At 33.0% G+C, this 25,140-nt stretch overlaps 2 protein-coding genes across 4 annotated transcripts; both read left to right on the forward strand.

Moving 5' to 3' along the window:
* Positions 1-559: 559 nt before the first annotated feature.
* On the forward strand, positions 560-8,434 carry LOC123907094 (splicing factor 3B subunit 2-like). 3 transcript variants are annotated; one of them, XM_045957196.1, is made up of 18 exons: positions 560-2,027; positions 2,600-2,719; positions 2,806-2,940; positions 3,028-3,090; positions 3,196-3,303; positions 3,857-3,934; positions 4,503-4,595; positions 4,701-4,787; positions 5,548-5,649; positions 5,730-5,849; positions 5,955-6,017; positions 6,244-6,389; positions 7,292-7,376; positions 7,466-7,524; positions 7,636-7,681; positions 7,795-7,886; positions 7,984-8,053; positions 8,156-8,434. In XM_045957196.1, exons 1-18 carry the CDS (start codon positions 1,827-1,829, stop codon positions 8,222-8,224), a joined length of 1,737 nt encoding a protein of 578 aa, XP_045813152.1. In that variant the 5' UTR covers positions 560-1,826; the 3' UTR covers positions 8,225-8,434. The 3 variants fall into 3 exon arrangements, with proteins under 3 accessions (XP_045813152.1, XP_045813151.1, XP_045813153.1); XM_045957195.1 differs by having other exon boundaries at positions 1,683-2,027; positions 3,028-3,303; XM_045957197.1 differs by lacking the exon at positions 3,857-3,934 and having other exon boundaries at positions 1,684-2,027.
* Positions 8,435-15,278: 6,844 nt separating this feature from the next.
* LOC123907095 (dof zinc finger protein DOF1.4-like) lies at positions 15,279-17,034 on the forward strand. Its single transcript, XM_045957198.1, has one exon. The coding sequence runs from the start codon at positions 15,750-15,752 to the stop codon at positions 16,623-16,625; it is 876 nt and encodes a 291-aa protein (XP_045813154.1). The 5' UTR covers positions 15,279-15,749; the 3' UTR covers positions 16,626-17,034.
* Positions 17,035-25,140: the final 8,106 nt, after the last annotated feature.

A 25,140-nucleotide genomic window follows, 5' to 3' on the forward strand; every position in this document is an offset into this window, starting at 1 on the left:
CTATTTCAAAATGGTAACATGACAAATAGAAAAAACTTAGGAATTGTTGGTGTTCTTTCTCCAACCTGCATGACATGAGCACTATTTTTCAATAAATAAACCAAATACCAAAGCATTACAAAATTGGATAAACTAAATATGTTTCTCACAAATAAAAAAAACCATTGATAACAAAATTACCCTTGAGCATCTTTGAGAGCTTGTGGAGCTTGAAAAACAGCTTTAAAACCAAACTTGAAATTCAAGTTGAAACCCAGCTAGAACAGAAGCTAGACCAAGAGTAAAATACAAAATATGGAGAATTAGCTTTGCACCACCACCATGGTTTAATCCAACAGCTGATTCAGCTTCAACAGCAATAGGAAGATCTGGTTCTGGTTCAACAGAACCAACAACAGGAAAATCTGGTTCTGGTTCAACAGCAACAGGAAGATCTGGTTCAATATAAAAACTAGGTTCAACATGAACACCAGGTTCAACAAAAGCAAAACCTGATTCACCAGGAACACCTAGTCCAAGAGCAAGATCTTATGGATACGAAGAACTGGTCCAAAAAAATCTGAATCATCAACAACATCTTGTTCTTTACATTTCACTATGTGATTCAAAGCTTCCTTGTAAGAGGATTTTAAAGAAACCGCAGAGGAGGAGGTTCCCTTCATGTATACATAAGGGATTTGTTTCTTGTTGGGATCCATCTGAAATAACAAATCAAAACATGAAGTGAAAATCAAAACTTTGAGATATATCTCATTTCTTGTAAGTTCAAAGGATAAAAATCAAAACTTTGAGATATTATTTAAAGAATATAGCTAGAAACTACCAATGAAGAATAGGAAATCAAAATTTTGATACATATAATTTTGTTAAGTTCAAATTATGAACCCAACTTCCAAATGGAAAAAAAATTAAAAAACCAAAACTTTGAGATATATCTCATTTCTTGTAAGTTCAAGAGATATACAAACCATCATTCAACAATGAATAAAAAAAATTTGCACAAAAGACCAAGAACTTTTATTTAGAGAAGAAAAATTCATAAGAAAAAAAACAGATAAACCAAAAACACTACCTTTGGTTTGTTTGACTTTTGTTTACCAAGAACAAAAAATTAGAGTGTGTCTCTTAATACTACCTTTGGTACGTTGCTGCTAAGCTATATGGAGACAGATCTTTTTGCAACCATTTGGGAGGAAATAGACCCTACCTTCCAAGTATTTTCATCTAGCAACAGTTTCATGTCATGTGTCTCTTAATAATTTTTTAATTACTCTTTTTTTTCCTATCATGTAAGCTTGAATCGAAGGTGTATAGTATTATTTAATTTTGTGAGACGTTAAAGAAAATAACTAACACTGAAACAAAAGTTAAAATAGGAGTAATCATCGGATAATCGGAAGTTTTTTTTACTAACTTTTGAATAAAGACACAAAATAACCCCGAATTGAATGATGTGTCAAAAAATAAAAAGGGGCAAATTGGGGATTTCATATGTATCTTTTTTTCTTATATAGTATAGTAGATAGTAGATAGTAGATATAGTAGATAGATACGCTGAGATTGGGCCGCAAGAACTAGCCCAACATAAATTGGGTTAACCGATAAATTTGGTTTAAGCCCACCCGGCCCAACAAAAATCTCCAGATTACGGTGGATATATACACCCGATCAAGTTGTGTTGTTTATTGCATCTTCTTCAATCTTCTTCAGATTTTCTTCAGATACTTATATATATATATTTTCTAAATCTAATAAATCCTCAACACTGAAAATAACCGTTGTTAATTCATTCTCGATTTTTCTCAATTTCTCTTAAACCCTTAACGATGGCTGCGGAGACGCTTCCGTACCAAAACGGCGTCGTTGCCAACTCCAATTCATCTTCCCCCGCCGTCAAGAAACCGAAGGATAACGATCGACGTCGCCGCCGCAGGAAGCCGAAGAAAAACAACAAAACTTCTGAGCAACCAGCTTCTAACAATAACGAAGATAGTGATGATGCTAAGGAGAATACTGATCCGAAACAGGTTTGAATCCTTCTAACTTTTGTTACTATTGTAAGATTTGATTCGTTAGATTTTCGCTGTTAATAGCTTGGTGATTTGTAATGGAGAAGGGTTTTGTTTCTGGAAAAATAGGTGCTAAGGAAATTGATTGTGTTTGCGATTAGTTCAATCAATATTGTAGTGAAATTAGGGTTTTCGAAGTTTAATTTAAGGGGTTTTAGTGATTAGTTAGTGAAATTAGGGTTTATATTGGTTATAGAGAATTGGAGGGAAAGAAGAGAGAAAAAATAATCTGAACTAGGATATGATTATCCGTGTACATGAAATGGATCCTTTCTCTTACCGAAATTTGAGCTAGTTATTCTTATTCTGCCTCGGAACATTATTCTTTGTTTTGATTTTAGATCTTAAAATGAACTAGTTATTTTAATTGTTTCCCATTGCTCAGTTGTGGAGTGTTTCATAAATTATATGTGTTGTTAGATCAGAAATTGAAGTAGATCATGGCTTCTGTAATTGGTTAAATATCTCGGCTAGCGTTTCAATTTAGTACCCAAACTCATGTCATTATTTTTTTTCTTCTTAATTTTTAGGTGGTTGAGAAAGTTGAAATTGAGTATGTACCAGAGAAGGTAGACCTATATGAAGGCATGGATGAAGAATTTAGAAAAATATTTGAGAAGTTTAGTTTCACTGATGTCGCTGCTTCGGAGGTAATGAATTGGTCTTAATTGTCTTTTTCTCATTGCAACTTCTTTGTTTTATTGTTTTGATTAAAGGTTTTCTATTGTACTAATAGGAAACTGATAAGAAGGACGATGTGGCAGAAAATGCAGTTATTAAAAAGAAGGCTGGTTCTGATTCTGACTCTGACGATGAAGAAAACGAAAATGATCAAAAAGAAAAAGGTGGCGTATCAAACAAGAAAAAAAAGGTATAGCAATGCGTAGTATGTTTATTCTAAATTTGTTGTTGTATTTCTATGAAGATGCATTCTGAAAAAGTTTAATCTTGTGTTCAGCTTCAACGAAGAATGAAAATTGCTGAACTGAAACAAGTTAGCTCAAGACCTGATGTTGTCGAGGTAAGAATGTTTTATATATTACAATTAGTTTCAAGTTGTTGGGTCTCCGTTTCTTTCAATGCCGGTATGCAAATGTTATTGCATAATTTCCTTTTCATTTTTCAGGTTTGGGATGCTACTGCAGCAGATCCAAAGTTGCTGGTATTTTTGAAATCTTATCGGAATACTGTACCTGTACCAAGGCATTGGTGTCAAAAGAGAAAATTTTTGCAGGTTAGTCAGCATCCTGACTGGATAATTATAGGTTAATTTTTTTTTGAATGGCAAATGATAATTATAGGTTAATGATGCAAGCATGTGTGATGGTTGTGCCCTGCATGAGTGATGTAGGAATAGGGTGAGGGCGATGACGTCGATAAGGTTTCTCTTATATATGTATGTATGTGATGCTTGCAGGGGAGCGGCTGTGGCAATCACCAACCCTGGACTTGTAGGTGTTTGGAAATGGGCATTCCTTGAGTTTCTCTTTTATTATCTCTGTTATATTGATTGGGAATATGGTGCTCATACTTGTATTATGTTATATGACTGGGACCTCTATAGTCATATGGCATTTTTGCATAATATTAATGGGCATTTATATGTGACAAAGGTGCTAATAGCTCTACTTTGAATTTTCAGATGCCTTTCCATTGTGCTTAATGCTCGGGCTGAATTCCTCTTCAATTTTTAATGATTGATATTACTTAGCTTCATTATATAGTCGATGCTGACATATATTAAGTTATTAGTTATCTCATCAGAAATTATGTCATTGTTTTGGCAGGGGAAACGTGGTATTGAGAAACAACCCTTTCAGCTTCCTGATTTCATTGCTGCCACTGGTATTGAGAAAATCAGACAGGTAATCTGACCTGTTTGCTTCTATGTGTGTGTGTGTGTGTGTGTGTGTGTGTTATATGTTAAATGCAGAGTGACTCATCAATATAAGTGAACATTCTGTGATTTACTTACAAATTTTATGTGCTATTTGTATTCCTGAAATTCCATGTTTCTGTACTATCAAATGCTATTTTGCTAATACTACTGCATTAATTTTTTATGTGAACTACAGATTATGAACTTGTGCTTTGTTTGTCAAGATTATTTAAATAAGTATATGTGAAAACTTTTGTGATAGATTCATGGATGGATGGGTTGTTGGTTTTGATAAGTTGCTTGTACTTATAGCAAGTTAAAGTGTTGGAGTCCTGTTGTATAATCAATATATTATTAACTCACGTGCAATATAGATATGCAATTTTGGGAATATTGATTAAAAGTCTTGTGTCCCTCTGTTGAATTTTCTGTTTCACAAATGAACTTTATATAAAATTGTTGTTTCTCTATGATACATACATTCATCTATGTCCTTTAATCAATTCACCAGATTGTTACAGTCACTTTTTTTTATCTGATGTTGTGTCATGCAGGCTTATATTGAGAAAGAGGATAGTAAAAAGTTGAAACAAAAGCAAAGGGAACGTATGCAACCAAAAATGGGAAAAATGGATATAGACTATCAGGTTTATTGAGTTTTTTCAAATTTGCAGTACTTACGTGATTTTATGTTTATTCATTTGTTCCCACTATTTTAATACCTTCTAATAGTTATATTTCTTTGTTGCTAGGTCCTTCATGATGCATTTTTTAAGTACCAGACAAAGCCAAAACTGACTTCCCTTGGGGAATTGTATCATGAAGGAAAAGAATTTGAGGTATTACCCATGATAGAAAGTATTGGAGTAGATTCAATATAGTGTAACTTCTGCTTGCATTGTGCTTATTTATCTCTCGCGACATTTTGGTTTTCTTCTATTTATTGGGCTATCTCTTAGAACACCATAATAACTTTTTCTTCATACGAGTGAACCTCTAATGTGTTACAATAGGTATTTGGCCAAATGATTTAGATGAGTGGAACTTTTAATTTTTTTCTCTAATTATTTAGGACAGATTTCATGTACCATTTTTACTTTTGTAGTTACAAGTGTAGAGTTTATCGGGTTGTTGTAATGTATGCTAAATAAAATAAAATTATTAACTGGCTTATATTAATGAAATTATTTGGATTCATTTTGCCAATGTATTTCCCTCATTTGCAGTATTTTGTTTCCCTACCTGACGGGGAAAACTTAGATTGTTGTAGACTTATTTGCAGTATTTTGTTTATTAGGTCATTGTGTTTTTTCTGCGTTGAGTTTGAACTTCTATAGACACAGTTCAAAGCTTCATTGTAAATGTTAAGTATTTCTCTTTAGGTGGAAGGTCAACGAGTGTGTTATTGTATGTTTTTAATAAGAGGTGTACATTGATCTAGTTGAGTGTCGGTGGTCCAGGGACATTCACAAGTTTTCACTTTTAGTTTGACTCTCTTGTATTTTGCTTCTCTCTCTCTCTCTCTCTCTCACACACACACACACACACACACAAAAACACATATAATTAGTTTATATAATGACATTGGTTGGTGTACAGGTGAAGTTGAGGGAGATGAAACCTGGCATGTTATCACATGAGTTGAAAGAAGCTCTTGGTATGCCTGAGGGTGCTCCTCCACCATGGCTTATTAATATGCAGGTAATAACAATATCCGGTGCATTTTTATTGATCCTTTATTGGCCCTGTGTCTACATTTAATGTGTGTTATTTTTTCCCAGAGATATGGTCCTCCACCATCTTACCCTCATCTGAAGATCCCAGGACTGAATGCTCCCATACCCCCTGGAGCTAGCTTTGGTTATCATCCTGGTGGATGGGGAAAGCCTCCTGTTGATGAAGTATATATATATATATATATATATATATATATATATTTTATATATTCACTGTTTGCTTTGGATTCCTCCTTTATCATATTAACCAGCTTGTCTTCCTCTGAACAGTATGGACGCCCACTGTATGGAGATGTTTTTGGTGTTCAACAACAAGACCAGCCTAACTACGAGGTTTGGTTTAATTAGAAGTTCTACTATGTTATTAAAGTGAAATTTTTTTATCAATTTTATTTTATAAAATTCCTTCTGTTTTCACCCATAAGAGGCTGCCCTTTTATTGGCTGAATGCAAAAATTTCTTTATTATGTAAGAGCCCAATAGCATATTAATGTTACAATGTTGTGAATTTCGTTGTGTTTTTTCTTTCCATAATTTACTTGGTATTCTCATAATGCAGGAAGAGCCTGTTGATAAGACCAAACACTGGGGCGATTTGGAGGAGGAGGAGGAGGAAGAAGAGGACGACGATGAAGACGAAGAGGAAGAAGAAATTGATGAAGAGGAAATTGAAGCTGGTATCCAGTCTGTTGATAGTCTATCAAGGTATTGTTATTTTACCATTACAATATCTTGTTTATATGTAGGTTTGTAGTGTGATTGTACTCTTTACCAAAAGAAAGTGTGGGTTTTCTGAAGTGCCTCACCTTGATTTTGCTAGTTTGTTTATCTTTTTTTGCGAAAGGCACCGCCGCTCTTAATGAAAAATAACTCAGAAATAAAAAATCCATTTACAAAAATTTCCCTAACCAACCTTTTTCCAGTATAATAATTGTTAAACAGAAATGCGGAATGTTGTCCACCAAATTCTCCTAAACCTTTTTTTACAAAGTCATGAGCATCATTGGTGAGTGGTTTATGTTATAAGGAAAAATTAAGTACAACATCAAACGTTTCCAATAGTTTGATCATGAACAACTGAAAATGCAAAAAAGGCATTTTCAGTTGTTCATAATCAAACTATTGGAAACGTTTTATGTTGTACTTGGTACTTTTTCTTATAACATAAATCACTCACCAATAATGCTCACGACTTTGTAAAAAGGTCGGGTAGAATTTGGTGGACAACCTTTTAACAATTATTATACTAGAAAAGGGTTGGTTAGGGAAATTTTTGTCTATTTACCACTTCTGCAGTGAAGAGTTTTTAGAGCATCTGCAATGTTGGTGCTTAAGTGGGTACTTGCCCACTAAGCTTTGGGGTCAAATAGGTACCCTTATTGTGGGGTCACTTAGCGTAATGTGTAAATGCGAGTCCCACTTGGGGTCTGTTTGGTTCAACAGATGGGAGGTCAGAAAATGAATTTTAATGGAGGGATGAGGGATGAGGGATGGATTTTAAAATGCTTTGTGTTTGGTTCGACGAGGGGAGGGATTTTGATTATTTTGTTTTACAGTCATTTTGAACTCATTTCTTACCTTTTTTTGCTTTGCATTATTTTGCTCAGCACTCCCACTGGAGTTGAGACGCCTGATGTTATTGACCTACGGAAGCAACAGAGAAATAAGGAGCCTGAGAGGCCTCTTTATCAAGTGAGTTTTACCCATTGAACATTTTTTAACAGCTTTGACTTCTGTTTTGACTATTCATATCGTTAACATTGTTTTCATTTTCTACGAAGGTGCTTGAAGAGAAAGAAGAAAAAATTGGCGCAGGATCTTTACTTGTACCGGGACACACGTATGCAAATTTTGCAGCACCTTTATATAGTATTTGAGTAGCATTTTTTTTTCTCACCATAATTGTTTGTTTCTTGATAAGTTCTGACCTTTCCTTTTCGCCTCTCTGCAGTTATGTGGTTGGCACCGGCACCCAGGACAAGTCAGGTGCTAAAAGGGTAAGGGATTTTCTCATTTGTTTGTGAGGAAATAATAAGGGAGGTGGTTGTTTGCAATGATATTTGTTTTGAGAAGTGGCATGTTACATGGTTTTTTACTTTGGAACTTTCAGGTCGATTTGCTTAAAGGTCAGAAGTCAGATAAAGTTGATGTTACTTTACTGCCAGAAGAGTTGGAAGCCATGGAAAATGTTTTGCCTGCCAAGTACGAATTTATTTTACTATTTTCTAATTTTCTAATTTTCAATTGAGTAGGTTAATTTTGTGACACATGATTTCTTACCTCTGCGGGAGCTATGCAGGTACGAAGAAGCAAGGGAGGAAGAGAAGATGCGTAGTCAGCGAGAAGATTTCAGTGACATGGTTGCAGAGGTTTGTTAACTCTTCCTACAAATCATATAGACCTGCATATTACTGTTTATTTAACATACTGTCATGATTTTATATCTATATTTTTTTCTTTATCTGGTCCAGAATGAGAAGAAGAGAAAAAGAAAGCAAGAAAAGGATGGAAAGTCAAAGAAGAAGGACTTTAAGTTTTAGTTTTTTTTGGCAGGCAAGCGCGGATGTAACCTTTCATATTCGATTAATTCTCCCTTAATTCTCGCATTCTGTGACTATAGAACTTTGTTTAACTGTCAATACATCATTATAGCCTGAAAGTAGCGATCACTGTTTTGGGCAGGAATATATGATACTAGTAAGTAAATGAAAAAAAAAAAATATACAATGAAAACACTATCAAGCTTCTCATGGTTCTGTTCTTACTTCTTACACATATTTGGCTTACATTTTTCATGTCACTCACGGCGGTCACAGGTTTGAATCACCTACCTACCGTCTCTGATCACCATGTCACTTCCATTTTACGATAACAGCCTTCAAAAAATCGCACATGCTTATCTATTTATTGCTTATTTTGGGACCAATCCCATATCAAGAAATGCTTGCAACAAAATATAACGTGATCTTTCAAATCAAAACTTTCCCTTGATAACTTAATGGTATAGGTATAGGAGTTTCACATGGTAGTAAACCCCATGTGAAAGCTAGCAATAGTGTCACAATGACACTTCCGTTATAAAGTGTGAATAAAGTGTGACTTAACTAAATTTCATACAAGTCCTATTCATCCAAACTTCCAAATTTGTATGTTAGACGATCTATTGAGTGTGACTCAACTAAAATTATTGAGCTATTGGGTGGATGGACCGATGCTGGATTTTGACAAAACACTCGTTCGAGGAGGGTAAGGAAATTTAATTGTGATTACTGATTGCAAAACCTTGGACTAACTATTAATCCCATTCATAGTCGATCTAAAAGGTCTAAGCTGTAGGGTAACTCCAGAAATTTGTTGTGGAGTCAAAAACTTTAATTAGGGTGTTATAAAAAAATATTTGTGTTACCTTATAAGACATGATTTAAAGTCTGGTTTTCTATAATAAACTAAATAAGCCAAATGCAAACATGTCATAGAATCTCCAGAGATAACCTAATCTATTTTCACACCTAAATGCTTTCATGAAAAGGCAATTAACCACCCAGAAAAGTGATTCCAGTGATTATTTTTTGATTGAGAATCTAAGCTAAAACCACGTGGTTGCTTGCTCCACCTGCTACCTAGAAGAGCCGCCAAAGCATATATGTGCACAAGAATATGTTAATTTGATCCTTAATCAAATTTATTTTAAATGTCCATAATAGTTTAATGCATATTTTAGCTGGCGTCTAAGTTGGACATAATAGACTCTACCCACTTTTAAATAAATAAAATAAGACTATACCCATAGACCATAGTTAAGTTAAGAGAGTTCAACTTAGATTTAATTCGATGTGTCATTTTCATACTTGTCCGACAAATATTCTTTGTCTTGTCCTTTTCTTATTGTATTTTAGCAGTTAATGATACGAGACCTTTTACCTAATCAACCGACCTAGATTGTTTTCCATTCCCGTTAATCTTTAAAAATGGTAAGTGCAATAGACTATGTTAAATTGTGATACTGAAATTCTTACCCTAATGGTATATACCTGCATGTGGCTATAGGGTTTCCTTAATGATAATCTTCTAGCTGCCACCAAGTTGAAGAAAATTCTATAGTACCTCTATTTCTTATTTGGAAAATGTTAACATGTGCACCAAAGGCACATGTTAAGGAAGTAAAAGTAGAAATAATATATTGAAATTTGTGCATTTAACTTTTTAAACATTAAATTTTTTTCTAACATTAAATGCAATTTTCTATATTTAGAATCTTAACATGTGCCATTGGTGCACATGTTAACATGACCCTTCTTATTTAGTGAATTTCTTGTAGGTGATACCAGATATTCAAAATGTTAGAAAATAAAAGTGAGGGCATAAAGCATGTAGTGTAGCCATGAACTAAGTTATAGGATTTAAATCAATTAATTAAATAATTTAATAGTGTAAATTCTTATGGAACACAAACACATATACAGACCGACATTGATACGTCGATTTTGATAATAATTAAAAAAAATACACAGTGTTTAATATAATTATGTATGTCGACATCGCTTCATTGTCGTCAAGACACGCCTAAATTCCATCAAAATGTAAATACCAAAACAAAAACAAACAAAAATAAAAAAACCACCAAAATTTGAGAAAAGTAAAGGAGATAAACGTACGTGTTTCGTCTCAACAGTCAAGTTTTTATACAGAATTTGTTAACTGGATATTCACATTATTTTATGTTGTTGTTATCATTGTGAAAATCAAATGCTTCTGTGTGTGACACTAAGCTTTAATTTTTATAGCTATGTGACACTTCAGTGTTATTCTTTGTCCAAATGTGTCGGCTATCGACCCAATATTATACACCAATTTGTGTCAAGACATTCGTACGCGAAACATACCCTAGTATTTAAAAATGTCTCTAATCATCCTATTGTTTATATTATATTACACATAATTTTACAATATTATAATGAGATATCAAATCACACTATTAGTATGGTGTTACATATCATCCAATAATATTGTATATTGAAATTATAGATCATTTCGATAATTTTTTACATAAATTCAAAATTATTCGATATATTATTGGGGTGTGTCAACATTGAAGTTCTAAATACTTTTATCATATGATATTAATCTTGACGTATTATGTAAATAACATAAAATATATAATTTTAGATGTAAAAGATAAATAATTTTAGATTCATGGTTTCTTTATTAATTGCTTTATCTGATGTGAAAAAGGGTAGATAAAATTATAGTTTAATACTAACACCTGTAGTCTGTAGATATAAAATATTTTATCAACATGATAGAGTTTCATTGATTTGGCCCTGTGAACTACTCTCTCCGGTCTTTATTATAAGAGAATATTTATTTTTTCGATTAATAGAATATTTGATGTACCTAGATAAATTTATGCCTAAATACATGAAACATTCTATAAATCTAAAAAGTAAACATTTTCTTATAATAAGGATCGTATGGAGTAATATGTAAAAGTTGAAATTGTAACTAATAGACTATTTAATAAAAAATAAATCTCGTTAATTTTTTCTGTTCAAAGAATTCCCTTGTTTTAAGGTTTCAAAGATTCAACTTTTTTTTTACAAGATTCAACTTCATTGACTCAAGGTTTTCAATTTTTTTTATTTATTTTGTATACTAAAAGGGTGGTTGTGATTGTGAGCATGTGAGAAAGTCTTACTTAGGAACATACCCAACACATGGGCTTTAGGCACATCCAATCAAATTTTGACAGCACATTAACATTGATTATTTTTAAAAAATTAAAATAGAAAGTGTTTTTTATTCTCTCTCCAGTCTTCCAGCTTCCTTCTCTTCCATTGTTTCTTTTCTACATCTCTGCAGCTTCCTTATCTCCTCAATATGCTTTCTCTATTACATCTTCATTTTCGTGTTTATCATCATTAATAAATAAATAAACAGCAAAATCTAAAGGAAAAAAAGAGTCTATTTCAATTTTATGACTAATTTTTTGCGTCATACTAAGCAACCCGAGGGACAAGACGAGAACGAGATGCAGAAGAGATTGCAGACTCGGTTCCATCTTCACTACATTTTTCCTCTTCTTCGAGATGCAGACTCGGTTCCATCTTCAATTGATCTTACTTTTTCCAAACTTTTTTTTATTTAATTGTGTTGTTGCTGTTTAAATTTTTTGTTGATTTTATGAAATTTTGGTTTTTTCCAGTGAGATTGTAGATAGCTCTAGGAGAAGATTGATTGGATATATGTTTTTTTTTATAGATTTGGAAGAAATGGATTTTGTTTGTTGTAGGGATTGGGAGAAAGAAGACGGAAAACTAAGAGTGAGATGAGAGAAGAAAAAAACTTTTAATTTTTTTTTTTAAAATCATTGTTTATGTGCTGTCAAAATTTGATTGGATGTGCCTAGATGCCATGTGTTGGGTATGTGCCCATGTAAGACTTTCTCGTGAGCATGTATGTCTTTTTTTATATTTTATTATATTAATTGTGTGTATGTATGTCTTTGATGACTAGTGCTAGTGGTATACGTGGGATTTGGATTTTCTGCTGTGGATATCCCCACAGTTTCACAAAGTTAACAAAATCTAAACCATCAAAGTAATCTAATGATTTCTCCTAATTTAAAAAATTGTTTATTTTAATTTTAATGTTTGTCAAACTGATTTTTTTCTTCTCTCTCCACCGTGTCTGTTATTCTCTCTTCCTGAGACCAAAATCACTTGGAACACATCTCTCTCTTCCACCATGTTTCACACCTTCATCCCTTTTACTTTCTCTCTAAAATTTGTTACCGGATTTGCCAAAGTTGCAGATAGATCTCAGATCTGTACCCTTAGGCAATTGAGGAAGACAATGGTGGCGGTGGTGGTCGGTGGTGGTCGGTGATGGAGGAGGACGACGGCGATGGTCAACGGTGATGGAGGTGGTGACTGATGATTGTGACTGGTCTAGAGAAGGAGAGTGAGAGAGACACTAGAGAAAGTGAGAGGGAGGAACGACGGAGAGAGAGTGGTCGGCGAGTAAGGTTGGCCAGCGGAGAGAGGATGAGTCCGAGAAGAGAACGAGAATTAGAAGAAAAAAAAATTGTGTAGATGAAGATGAACAGTAAAAGGCAACACGTGAACATGTGTATACGTGGATATGAACATTAAATGAGTAGTATATTGTTAGGAAGACGAAGACGTACGTAATCTTTTTCTTGCTGCATATACCAAATAGGGCATATCTTCGAGTATGAATTTATTAAGCGTGTGTTTGGTTTAGCGGTGACTAGAATTGAGTTTGGTAGAATTGATTTTGATAGAATTGATTTTGGTTAAAAGTGAGTTGAGTAGAATTGATTTATGTTTGGATATATCAATATAAAAGTTATTCTCAATATTTGATGTTGTTTGGATGATATGAATCAAAATTACTTTTGAATGTGTAAATTACCAAAAAGACCTTTTAACATATATAAAATCATACTTCCTTCAAAAAATATATAGAATCGTACTATAAGTAATAATGTAATAGTATTATATAAAAATCACAATATTCCATTCCATGTGTTAAAAGGTGAAAATTTTGAAGGGCAACTTCAGCCCAATATTAAAAAACAAAAACCCAATAGTAAAAAAAAAATAATTCAACCCAAAAATAATAGAAGAATTGTCTAGAACCAGCCTTTTAATTTTAATTAATAAAAATAAAAACAAAAGACTCTTTTAACAAAAGACTCTAGACCATCACCAACTATTCTGTCTTCCTCTTGTTCTGTTTTTGCGCTGGCTGCAACAACATTAAAGCTTTCACCAACTATTCTTTCTTCCCCTTGTTTGCCAAAATTTATAATATTTAATTTGTGTTCTTGTTGAATCTTATGTGAAAATTGGACGTTTTCTTCCCTCTTTCTCTTCCATTTTTTTTCTTCTGAAAAATCTGCAAAAATAGGAGAAAGGCGTTGCTGATAAAAAAATTGGAAGTTTGAATGATGTGCAGTGAAGAAGAAGATATGAGTAAGGGTAAGTAGGTAAATATAGATGCCACCGAAAATTAAAAGTATGAACGTGATTTTGTTTTGACGTGGAAGCTCCAATTTGTGGCTTCGACGGGACTTGCGTTTGGAAGAAGAATCACATTTCAGAGATTTAATTTCATAGCTATCCAAACATAAAAAAAATTGCTTCAAATCGCGTTTGAACCTCAAAACGTGCGTTTAGCTGTTTCAAACTTGGAACCAAACAGGTACTAAGTTATCTTTGTTACTACAAACTACTTATAATTGTAATAAAAGAAAAACTACTAATAAATAAAAAATTTGTAAATATTTAGACGCAACAAATATTGATAAAACAACCACTAAATTGTAGTTTAGTGGTGAGAGGTTTGAGTAATAATATATTAGAAATCGTGTGTTCGGTCATTAGCTTATAAAAGTATGTCGTAGGTTTGTAGCGGTTAAGAAATCTCATATCGGTTATGAGATGACTTGAATATGTAATTATAAAATAGAGGTAATCTTCACCTTACAAATTGATTTTATAGGATTGAATTCAATCAACTCTTGATTCTAAACTCTATCAAAGACTCAGCTTCAAATTAGGGTTGGTAACGACACAAATGCTACTCTCGTCAGTGTTGGCGAACATTAGTCATTTTCTATAATTAATTTGTTCATTGTATCTGTATCAACGTTGTAACCAATTCCACACACCCGCACACATGACCGGTGTACATGCACATGTATATTACTAATTGATATAGAACAAATTATACACAAGAGCCATAAAACAAAACTTTATTAATGACATTAGAATACTTATTAGCATTAGCATGACTCTTATAATTATATTGCCTTGCTAACTTGTCATAATGGATGCTTCAATCAATATCATTATAGGTCATAGCCCCATAGACATAAGACCTACACCTACACGTGCATGGAACATATTAGATATACCCAACTTGCAACATGTAATCACATGACATAGGACCATAAATCACCACTATATTGTACATCCATTCTTTCAATAGTGTCCCACAAGAAAAACCATGTGTTGCCAACTGTTTTTAACCTTGTTAAGAATCTAAGGTCCCACTATTACCACCCCCTTTTCCCCTAATGTTATGTGAATAATCCATTTAGAAAAACAATACCTTTGTGTACTTGTCTTCTTTTTTGCTAACTTTGTGTTTGCAATGGTGGCCATTGGCCAAGTATGCTACACATAAAATTATTATACTATATATATGGCCTATAACATCATGCACATCAACTTTCCTTTTAGAGGCAAAAACATAGACCACTATCAATGGCCTATAACTTTCCACATGTCAACCACCCACCTTCAACTTAGAGGTTAAGTTTCGTTACAATGGTTTTGGATTTTATGTAGTCACAAATATACGCATTAATATAGTCAATAAGTATAGTATATCAATGATCATCAGATCAAGATTAGACAAATTTGATTTCAAATTAAATTTTAAATTTTAATTTTTGATTTTTTTTTAAAGTGCTCAACTTAAAAATTTGATCAGTTTGATATCAATCTAATAATCACCAATGTACAACAACATAAATACATGAATTTGTGACCCCTCCCTATGACTAAGTAGCTATTTCCTTTTCCTATAATACTTGTGTGGTGAGCAAGAAAAATTGAACTCCTAGGTTGTTACCATAAATTTTGATAGGACAATTCCTTCCACTATAAACTACATTCACCCCTACAAGTAACAATCAAAAAACTAAACCACCCTTTCTTCCACTCTTTCTCCACATACAACCCAACTTGAATTAGCAATTTTTTCTGATCTTATTGTTATAATTATTGTTCCTTTACAGATAGATAAGGCCATAAATAGGTATTAGATATAGACATTTTATTAGAGAAAAAAACAAGCTCATTTCTTCTCACCTTCCTAGCCCTTTCCTTCTTTATCAAACCATAGCTTATAAGCATATTAATCAAAGTGCTAAAATTTATCACATTTTTTCATCTAATTGAATAGAAGAAAATCCTATTTTTGATCCTATTATTGTCTTATTACATAGTGTCATTAGAAGAGTCAATTTAAGACATGGGTTTAAGCTCTAAACAAGTTTCTAGTAGAAGTGTTGATTGGAACCAAACCTTGTTGCAAGATCAAAACTTGGAGCTACCAAAGACTCATCCTATGAAGAAAAATCAACAAATCCAACAATCAGAAGTTGTGAATTGTCCAAGATGTGATTCTACTAATACCAAATTTTGTTACTACAACAATTACAACAAGTCTCAACCTCGTCATTTCTGTAGAGCTTGTAAGAGGCATTGGACTAAAGGTGGAACTCTCAGAAATGTTCCGGTTGGGGGTGTAAGAAAGAATAAGAGGATGAAAAAATCAACTTCTCCAATTTCTATTAGCACCTCCACAAAAACTACTATTAGCACCACCACAACTTCTATTACCACCCCCACCACCTCAAATATGAAAAATCAAACTTCAGAGCAAAAACAGAATCAGAAAAACATATCTTCATCTATATATGATCACTCTGTTATTCATCCACCATCTTTTTTGCTACCTCAGAATCTGATGAGTATTAAAGATCAATCAGAAGGTAATAATAATGAAGAGTTTGGTATTGGTAATGGTATGTTTCTGAGTTCATCTATGTCTTTTACTCAAAACCAAAGTCTTATATTTCCATTTTCAAACTCAAGCTCTTTGAGGTCATCTAATGGATATAACTATGGTGAAGAGTTTAAAATAATGGAGGAGTCAACTGTTAACAACAGTGTAATGCCATTGCCAAGTACTAGTGGTAGTGGTACTATTACACAGCCATGGGAGGAGATACCAGCAACAAGCACTGGCATGGATATGTCAAACTATTGGAGTTGGGAGGATATTGATTCTTTGGTATCAACTGATCTTAATGTTCCTTGGGATGATTCTGATATCAAACCCTGACATCTGTGTTTTAAAAATCGGAGCAGACAGTTCATCCTGGTTCGAGCGATTTAATGTAGATGAATGAACTATGATTTGAAAGTATCATATATTTGATGTCTGCTCGGTTTTTAAAATATCGGCAAATAGTAAAAAATATGGATTTGTTAACTTAACATATGGTAATTTAGTTTTCAATGTCCATAGATTAGTTATTTAATTGGGGTGTTTTTGTGTTTGATATAGATTGGTAAGTGTTCTTGTTTTCAGATGGAACATATTATGCACTGATGTATATGAGTATCTATCTGCACTTGTACTTCTTACAAAGAATAGTATTTGGAGCTGACTTATTTTAGTTTCAGCTTCAAATTCAAGCAAAGCAAGAGGGTCTAATTAATTAATGTAATCCAATGTATTTAACTGTTCATTTCTCTGTTATTTATTTACTATGATGAAAATTGTTGGTGGTTAATTTATTACGGCGAACAGAGAATGTTAGTAGAACCCTAAATCGCCTATGTAGTATCAAGAAGTTCTGACACAAGTGTGGACACCAAACATGACCATTCATATCATGTTTATTGTCCTGCACTAATTTAAGTCGTTCATCTATTAGAGTGTTGTTGACTACTACAGAAGATATAAATCAATATCTGGAATTTGCGTAGGACCATACAGTGGCTAGAGATGACCAAGTTCCCACCAAACATGTGTTAGTACAATATCACATTGTATGTCGAACATTTACACGTGTCAAACACAGGATACATCTCGACGATAGAATTTCTTTGTCCAAACTCATACTATAGTTGAATGCTCCATATATAGTCCATCATAAAATGGTAAATTAATGTATGCAAGTGGGCTGGTTAGGAAATAGGGTTATTCTTTTAAGTTTTTGGATTAACAATATTTTAAATGGACTGTGAGTGGTTTGTGATGGGGATGGATGAGTATTGTAATGGGGTATGGTCCAGCAAAGCTGAACTGACAGAATGTGATGGAAGATTCTTATGGATATAACAATGATTTGATTGCTTACAGATTCATTACAACCACTTGTTCAGAATCATTCTCTGCTACCGGACCAGAATGAATTAAAGATTTTTGGTTGTTAAAATATTGTCACATTTTATTGCTACTATTGTCACGTGATGTTTTCATTTTTGTTATAGTTAAACTAATAGAATTAAAATTTTGCAGTTGATAGATTATACATAAACTCAATTACTCAAATATATATATATTTTTCAATGAGGTGGATGATTCTCTCTGATCTAAGTATGCGAGTGTGTCTCTTAATTTAAATTCTTTTATACTGAAAAACAAAAATAATAGAAGTAACACTAAACATTGTAGGGTATCTTTGTGTGGCCTAGAGTGTTTCAAGGTTTGTTATTGTTGCATGTCGTTTCATATATTAATTATTGCTGAGCTATGGACCAACAAACAGTAGAGGTCTGTAGTAGTACATGGATATTCTTATTCTCAAGGTTGGGAGGATGTAACTGGATGTGAGATCATATTCATATCTTACTTGGCTAAGATGTGATGTGATGCCTAGAGAATGACACAAATTATAAGCTAGGTATGATGAATGAAGAAAGAGAAGAGTTAAGAAGCGAAGTGTGTTGTCAGATCTTCGGTCTGAGTTAGTTTAAGATTATATTTTGTCAATTCAACGATTATCTCTCATTAATGATGAGAGAGACTAAATAGATGAAATGACGAAAATGAAAGATGTTAGTAAGTTAGTTTGTTAAGATATAATTTAAGAGCAGGGAAATATATGTTAGTAGCAGAGATTGAACTATGAACCTCTTGCATACAACTCTAACCGGCCAATCACTGGGCAACTCCTTCGGAGGTACTTAAATGTATGTCCTTCTATTGTAACGCGATTAAAGTAATCAAACTAGACCTTGTTCCATACTAGATCAAGATCCATTCAAATTGGTCCTGAGCAAGAAAAATCCAAATTCTACTAAGTTTCATCCAAAAAAATTATGCACAATCACACAATCAATTAGACAGTGTTTCACTTTGTGTGGTGCGCTTATTTATCACACTATTCTGAGCGCCAACAAAAAATTTCACTAAATCACTACTCACTTTTAACTTTATAAGGTAATATATCCCTAAAAATTAAGGTACACATTCATTTTAGCTTCTCATTTCTAACCCAATTAAACATTGACTTAAATTTTATAGTGTTTGCATGTACAACACTTTTATTATAAAACTCTCGCCGCCATTAAGCCACTAGGTTTGGTTTAGAGGTGAGGGATTTATATAGTATGCTGGAGGTCATGGGTTCGATCCTCAACTCCATTGTAAACAAAAAAAAAAACTCTTGCCTCCATCCTCCTCTACAATTTGGATATTCCGGCTACTTCTTAATGTCCACCTCAGATCAGCCTCAAAATTCTATTTTGTTAAATCATTAATATGATTTTATTCCCCTTTTGAATTGTCCTTCAAGTAAGACTATTAAGTAGACAAATTGTGGTGTGTGAGGTGGTGGGTGAGTGTGAGGATGAGGTAGAACTGGGCAAGTGTTCATATGACACTAGCAGTTCTCTAATAATAATAATAATATCCCATGTTGACAGTGGTATATTAACATAATAAAGTGATTTTTTGCGCTCCAACATAATGAATCCAACGGACAATCCAGGGCTTGGATTAGATCTTTTGTGGGTTCTCAGTTAATAGGTTTACGATCCGAATTGAGAATGAGATGATGTGCGCTCACAAACTTGAATTTAAAAGTAAATTGCAAGAAAAGGTAAATTGCCGAAATGATAAATTGAGTTCATACATCAATCGAGAGTTTACAGCCTGTATCAAGAAATGTATCCTTGTGCTGTTTTTTTTTTTGTGTGTGTGTTAGCGTGCAAATTTCTGTTTTAAACAGTGTATTTCTCTTTCGGAAATGAACTTCCTAAAACAGCCTAAGTTTTCTCAATTTATAGAGCTTGGAAAATATCTTCAATAACTGCTTCTGAGTGGTTGGGTCCACGTTCTCCACTAACCCACAATTTGTACCACGTCAAACAGAATGTTGAATAACTGATAACTGCTTCCGAGCTTTATTTCACTTGAGTTAGAATTTTCTTTCAATTTACTATGTAAAACCATATTTTCTTTTGTCTTATCCAGCGATGACGTTCAATCCTTCCTCTTCATCTCAAACCAAGTCTCTGATCGTTAAAATTTCCGATGAAGATGAAGTTGTTTGAGCTCTTTGGCAATCCTATGAATTAATTCCCTTCGTTTCATGCCCTAATTCTCGTGCTTTCGTGTGTCCTTTTACCCTCAAGAAAGATATGAAAGTTTTTGAGACTTTATTTGAACGTTATCCCGCGTATTCTCTTTTGGTGATAAGTGTGAAAAATCGGTGATTTTACAAATATAATTTATGCACTTATTGACTTTTTTAGCAAGTTATTTCAATGAAAAACTCCAACTATTTATAAATATTAGATTTTCTTAATAAAATAGTATTTTAGCTATTTTCATCTATTTCACTTCACTTTTGTAGGTTTTTATGAGAGTAATGATAAGTGTCAATTTTACCTATAAAATAGTATTGTCATTTTGTTCCTTATTTTTCTTCAATGGTGCCTCTGAAAACTTCATTAGGATGAGTTTGTTAAATTAGAATATGGAGGTATTTGCATTTAAGACTGTTGGAACACAATTCACTATTGTGTAGCGCACACACACAATCTGGTAGGCGCGACACGAGGGTTTTAGGGAAGAATCACTTGTTCTCATTATTCACTTTGAATTTGATCAAAGATACAAGTATATATAGCTGTTACTTACACTCCAAGTTACAGCTGTTATCACTAATTAACTTCCCTAATTTTACTCAAAGTTTGTACTAACTAACTCTTACTAACTAATTAGTTACTCATAACAAACTCTAAAACACTTTAACAAACTATTGTTTAAGCTACAAGGAACATACATTGTCAACATACTCTTCAGGTTGTTGTGAGGTTGAAACCGATTTGCAATGACAAAGACGATGTTGTGAGGTTGAAACTGATTTGCAATGACAAAGACGATGGTGGTGATTCCGTGATTCAGAAGATTTCTAGTGACTCCTTGTCAATCAATGGTCACGATTTCATGTTTGATTCCGTTGCTCACATGGATTCTACTCAGGCATGATTTTATTCTCTATGTTGTGTTTCTCTTCTGATCTCATTGCAATTACTTGTGTTGTTTAGTTTAATGTTGTTTATTGTTTTTCAGCTAGATATGTTTGAGCTTATTGGTGTGCCACCTATTCAGCTTTATGTATTATGGAAATAGATATTTACATGACATTGAAATTCGCACAGCGTGTCAAAGCTATCAAGAACAAAGCTGTTGTAAATGAAGTAATGCATGATGATGTGAACCAATTGCGAGAAGTAATACGCGAACTCAAGGTATATATCTCTTCCACCATGATCAACCTTCTCCTTTTCTGGCCAGTACATGAAATTTGTTTCAAATAACTTATATCTGTAAATCAAACAGGATGAGCTGCATCAAGTTAAAACAAATGGTTACAATCCAAGTGATGGCAGTGGAGGCCATTCAGCAGCTTTGATCCGGAGAAGTTTGATTTTAATGCAGCCTAGAATGCATTATCCGTTATCACTACCTCATATTGACGAAGATGGTGATGAGGAGATGGAGATTGACGAGGAAGGTGTTGAGGACCATGCTAGAATTCTCCACAACTCAAGCAAAGATTCTGAAACATTCTATAAGAATTAAAAAGAGTTAAAAAGAGTACAAGATGAGCTACAAGAGTATCAGAATTTCTATGATTTTGGGGAGAGGGAAGTGTTGATGGAAGAGATATGTAATTTAAGAAATCAGCTTCATCCGCACCTGCAAGAAAGGAATATCAATATCCACTGTTGCAGTTGCCTCATTCATCTGAACCCAGATTGGCAGCAAACCTCACTGCCATTCCCGATTCAGCAGAAGCTAGTGCTGAGGCAAAGGCAAACGAGGAATCAAATGAAGACAGTGTCAAAGTAAAACTTGAGCAGGAAGAAATCAATGGACTGAGGCAGAAAGCAGGTGGATTTTCCTTTCTGAAGAATTCAGAGCTGAAGTTGACGCTAACAGGTCGTTAGCTGAAAAGAGGAAGCGTGAATTAGATGCTGAGAGGAAGTGTTCCAAGGAACTGAAGGATGCAATGCAAATAGCTATAGAAGGGCCATGTACGGATTTTAGAACGGTATGCAGATTTGGAAGAGAAACATGTCCTAATAAGTCAAGCTGCAACTCGTATATAAGAACCATTAACCTTTAAGATTGGTGAGATCAATCTTAAAGGTTAAGTCAGAGGTATTTGTTAATAGGATGCTGTTAATTGAACAATAGTCTGTGAAGTAATAACGACCTAATATACGATTTTGAAGCCTAAATCTTCATTGCTGTGACATAAAAATACCTCCTTATTAAAAGAAGGACATACATAAATTGGACAACAAATCTGCACATTAATTTTTTCTAAGTTTTCTTAATGTTGCAATCATAGATTGATTCCTTTTGACTACTATATGACTCTATTTGGCCTACTATATTTGCAGAAAAAGTTGTAGATCATATCATCATAATATCAGATTGTACAAGCTATGGTGCACAATAATGAAACTTGTGTGGCCTAAAATTGCAAAACCAAATAACTTACCCAAAAGCAAAAATTGCCTTACACCAAAATATTGAATTCAACCCTTTTGTGGTTCCATTGTGAACAAAAAATTTAAAAAATTATATGGCAGGGAAAAGTATGGCAAGCATTCAAATGAGCTTACTCAACAGCCAAAATAAAGTGGAGATCTAAAATTGCTAAGTAGTAAAATGCTTGAGATTATATAGTAAATATTTGGATCAAATATATAAATTTTTATTGACTCAACTTTTTCTTATATTTAGCACCGGAGAGGGTACTTACTATTACAACATCATATAACTTTAGAGACGCTTAATTAGCATGTAAAACATAGACTTAAATTATTTAACTTAACCATCATGCTAACAAACTTTAATTTGCCCTCTTAGATGAAATTATTAATAAGGTGATGGAGTCCTTGGAGGATACTCAATAGCACCGTCATCGTCATCGCCATTGCCACCGTCAACTGCAGGTTCAAGGGCAATTCCATGCTTGGCTGAATTCGATGGAGGGTGTAAACTAGCCCCAGAGTAAGAATTTGGAATAGAACTTGGAGGCTTTGGAGGGGCTACACTAGCTTGAGACATAAATGCCACACTTAGAAAAACCAAAAATACAAGAAATAATGCTGCACATTTCTTTGTGTCCATTTTCTTCTATATGCATGCCACATTAATTTCTTGTGAATGTCCAGTGTTTAAATAGTAAAGGGTTGGTTAGCAAAAATAATGTACGTTAATTAATTTTGCATTCAACTAACTAGATGTCATGGTTCTTGTGTGACAAAGAAATAAAGTATGTACTTCTTTCATGTCTTCACAAGAAATGAATTTTGCGTGTTTGTCTCATTTTTGAGGGAGTGGATTCTAATGTACATTATTGAAATTTTTTATATTTTTTGGAAAATAGAGTTTTAAGGGCAAAGATCATCACCGCTCCCTATTGTTTTATTATTCTATTATGCTATTGCTAGCTCTTTCTTAATTGAAAGGAAGGAGGAGGGATATTTTGAATTTCAAACAAAAAGAGAGAATTATTTTTTCTAATTCATTAATTGTTTATGCAAATATCGGTTTAATTAAAACAATTGGAAACAAATATTCAACTTGTATTGAACCGTCATTAGTTAAGTTGGCGTTTAAACCATAAAAAACATGAGTTGTGAGTTTTTTATTTTTAATAATTTTTTGACATTATTGATCTACGGCGGACCACTTATTCAGATGGTCCAGGTTAGCATTTGCTGGGAGATATTACTAACATTTAGTATTTTCAATTTTATTTTATGAAAATAATTGTCAGGCTAATATACCATTTTATTTCATTAGTATCATTAGATTTGAATTTACTTTTTTCGTAAGTAGCTCAGTTTAAAGTTATCACTTATCAGATGTTATTGAAGGGATTGGAGAGTTCGTATTCGAGATTCTCCATTTTACTACACTTAAAATGCGCGAGTGTAACTATAATTGAGAGATTTTGTTCTCTTTGATTCTTGGATACATTCTTAAACCTTATAACTGTAAACTTGCCGTGGCACTTAACTCGACTTATTAGTCGGAACATTCATATTTGATTGTGGCATTCTTAATCTTCCTACTTTGGTGTGTATACAAAGGATCCCGATAAATGCATCACAATAACCACCAAATTGCATACATAAATCATATATTCAAAGTCATTACTTGTCATTTGCTAAAATCATAGCAGTCACATCAGCTTTTATACTACTTCCTTCTCAAAATGAATATTGTTTAAAGTTTTTGTACACATATTCACTGACGGAACTAGGGGAGGGCTGATGTGGGCCACGGCCCTCCCAAAAAATAGGAAATTACTAATATACACCCTTGGTATTTTGATAAAATTACATATTTCTAATACTATATATATTTATGAAGGTAATTAGAAACAAAAATGCAGTGATAGCCTAGTTGGCGAAGGTCATGGGTTCTAACCATGCCTTTGTGGTTTTTGCTTTCTGTTTCTTTTCTCTTTTTCCTTTTCTTTTCTGTTTTTTTTTTCTTTTAAAAATTAACTTTAACACACACTTTAAGGATAAATGATCGTCTTAAACCTGTAAAGACATAATTTTGAGATTAATGTTTTTCATATGATACATCAATTCACAATTTTTATTTTTACCAAAAAAATAAAATACAACTATTTTCAATTTAATTAATCCATGTGTAATTATCTTATATTTATTAATGAATAAATTTCAATTTAGAAATTTTTTATTATATAATTATGCAAGCAATAGTTCAAAGTCAATTATTGATGATTTCAAGTCATTTGACATACGCAGAGTATTATTTTCAGGTATGTAATTTAATTTTTTAATTATCAAATTATTGCTTATTATGACTTAAATTTTTATACGCAATATAATTTTTTTTATATTTAATTTATATATTATAAAATTTTTTTAACGGCCCACCAAAAAAAAAAAATCATGGTTCCGCCATTGCACATATTGTAATTATGTTGTTATAAAAATTATTTTTTTACTAAATTACCACTATAAATTATTGGTTTGTTTCCCTAAAAATAGTGCATAAAATATATAATAATTATGGGGTATAATCGAAAAATATTATATTGAAAAGTAAAAATGACATTCATTTTTTAAAAAAAAAAATTAATCCTTAAAGTGACACAAACACTTATTTTAAAACAGAGGAAGAAGTATAATTTTGGACTTATATCTTAATTAAATGAGAGGATCTGTCCAATATATATTGTGTCCACATGCATTGAATTTTGTCTTTCTCCAAATTAATGGTGGTTGGTTCAGTGGTGATTGGCGCTGAACTTAGTAGGGAGGACCGCGGTTCGATC

The sequence above is a fragment of the Trifolium pratense genome, linkage group LG2 (assembly GCF_020283565.1).
Source record: "Trifolium pratense cultivar HEN17-A07 linkage group LG2, ARS_RC_1.1, whole genome shotgun sequence".
NCBI classification, from domain to species: Eukaryota; Viridiplantae; Streptophyta; class Magnoliopsida; order Fabales; family Fabaceae; genus Trifolium; species Trifolium pratense.

Coding starts and splice junctions, on each gene's coding strand:
- LOC123907095 (XM_045957198.1), top strand. CDS start 15,750: ATGGGTTTAAGCTCTAAACAAGTTTCTAGTAGAAGTGTTGATTGGAAC.
- LOC123907094 (XM_045957195.1), top strand. CDS start 1,827: ATGGCTGCGGAGACGCTTCCGTACCAAAACGGCGTCGTTGCCAACTCC. Junction 4,596..4,700: donor AAATGGATATAGACTATCAG/GTTTATTGAGTT, acceptor CTTTGTTGCTAG/GTCCTTCATGATGCATTTTT. Junction 8,054..8,155: donor TCAGTGACATGGTTGCAGAG/GTTTGTTAACTC, acceptor TATCTGGTCCAG/AATGAGAAGAAGAGAAAAAG.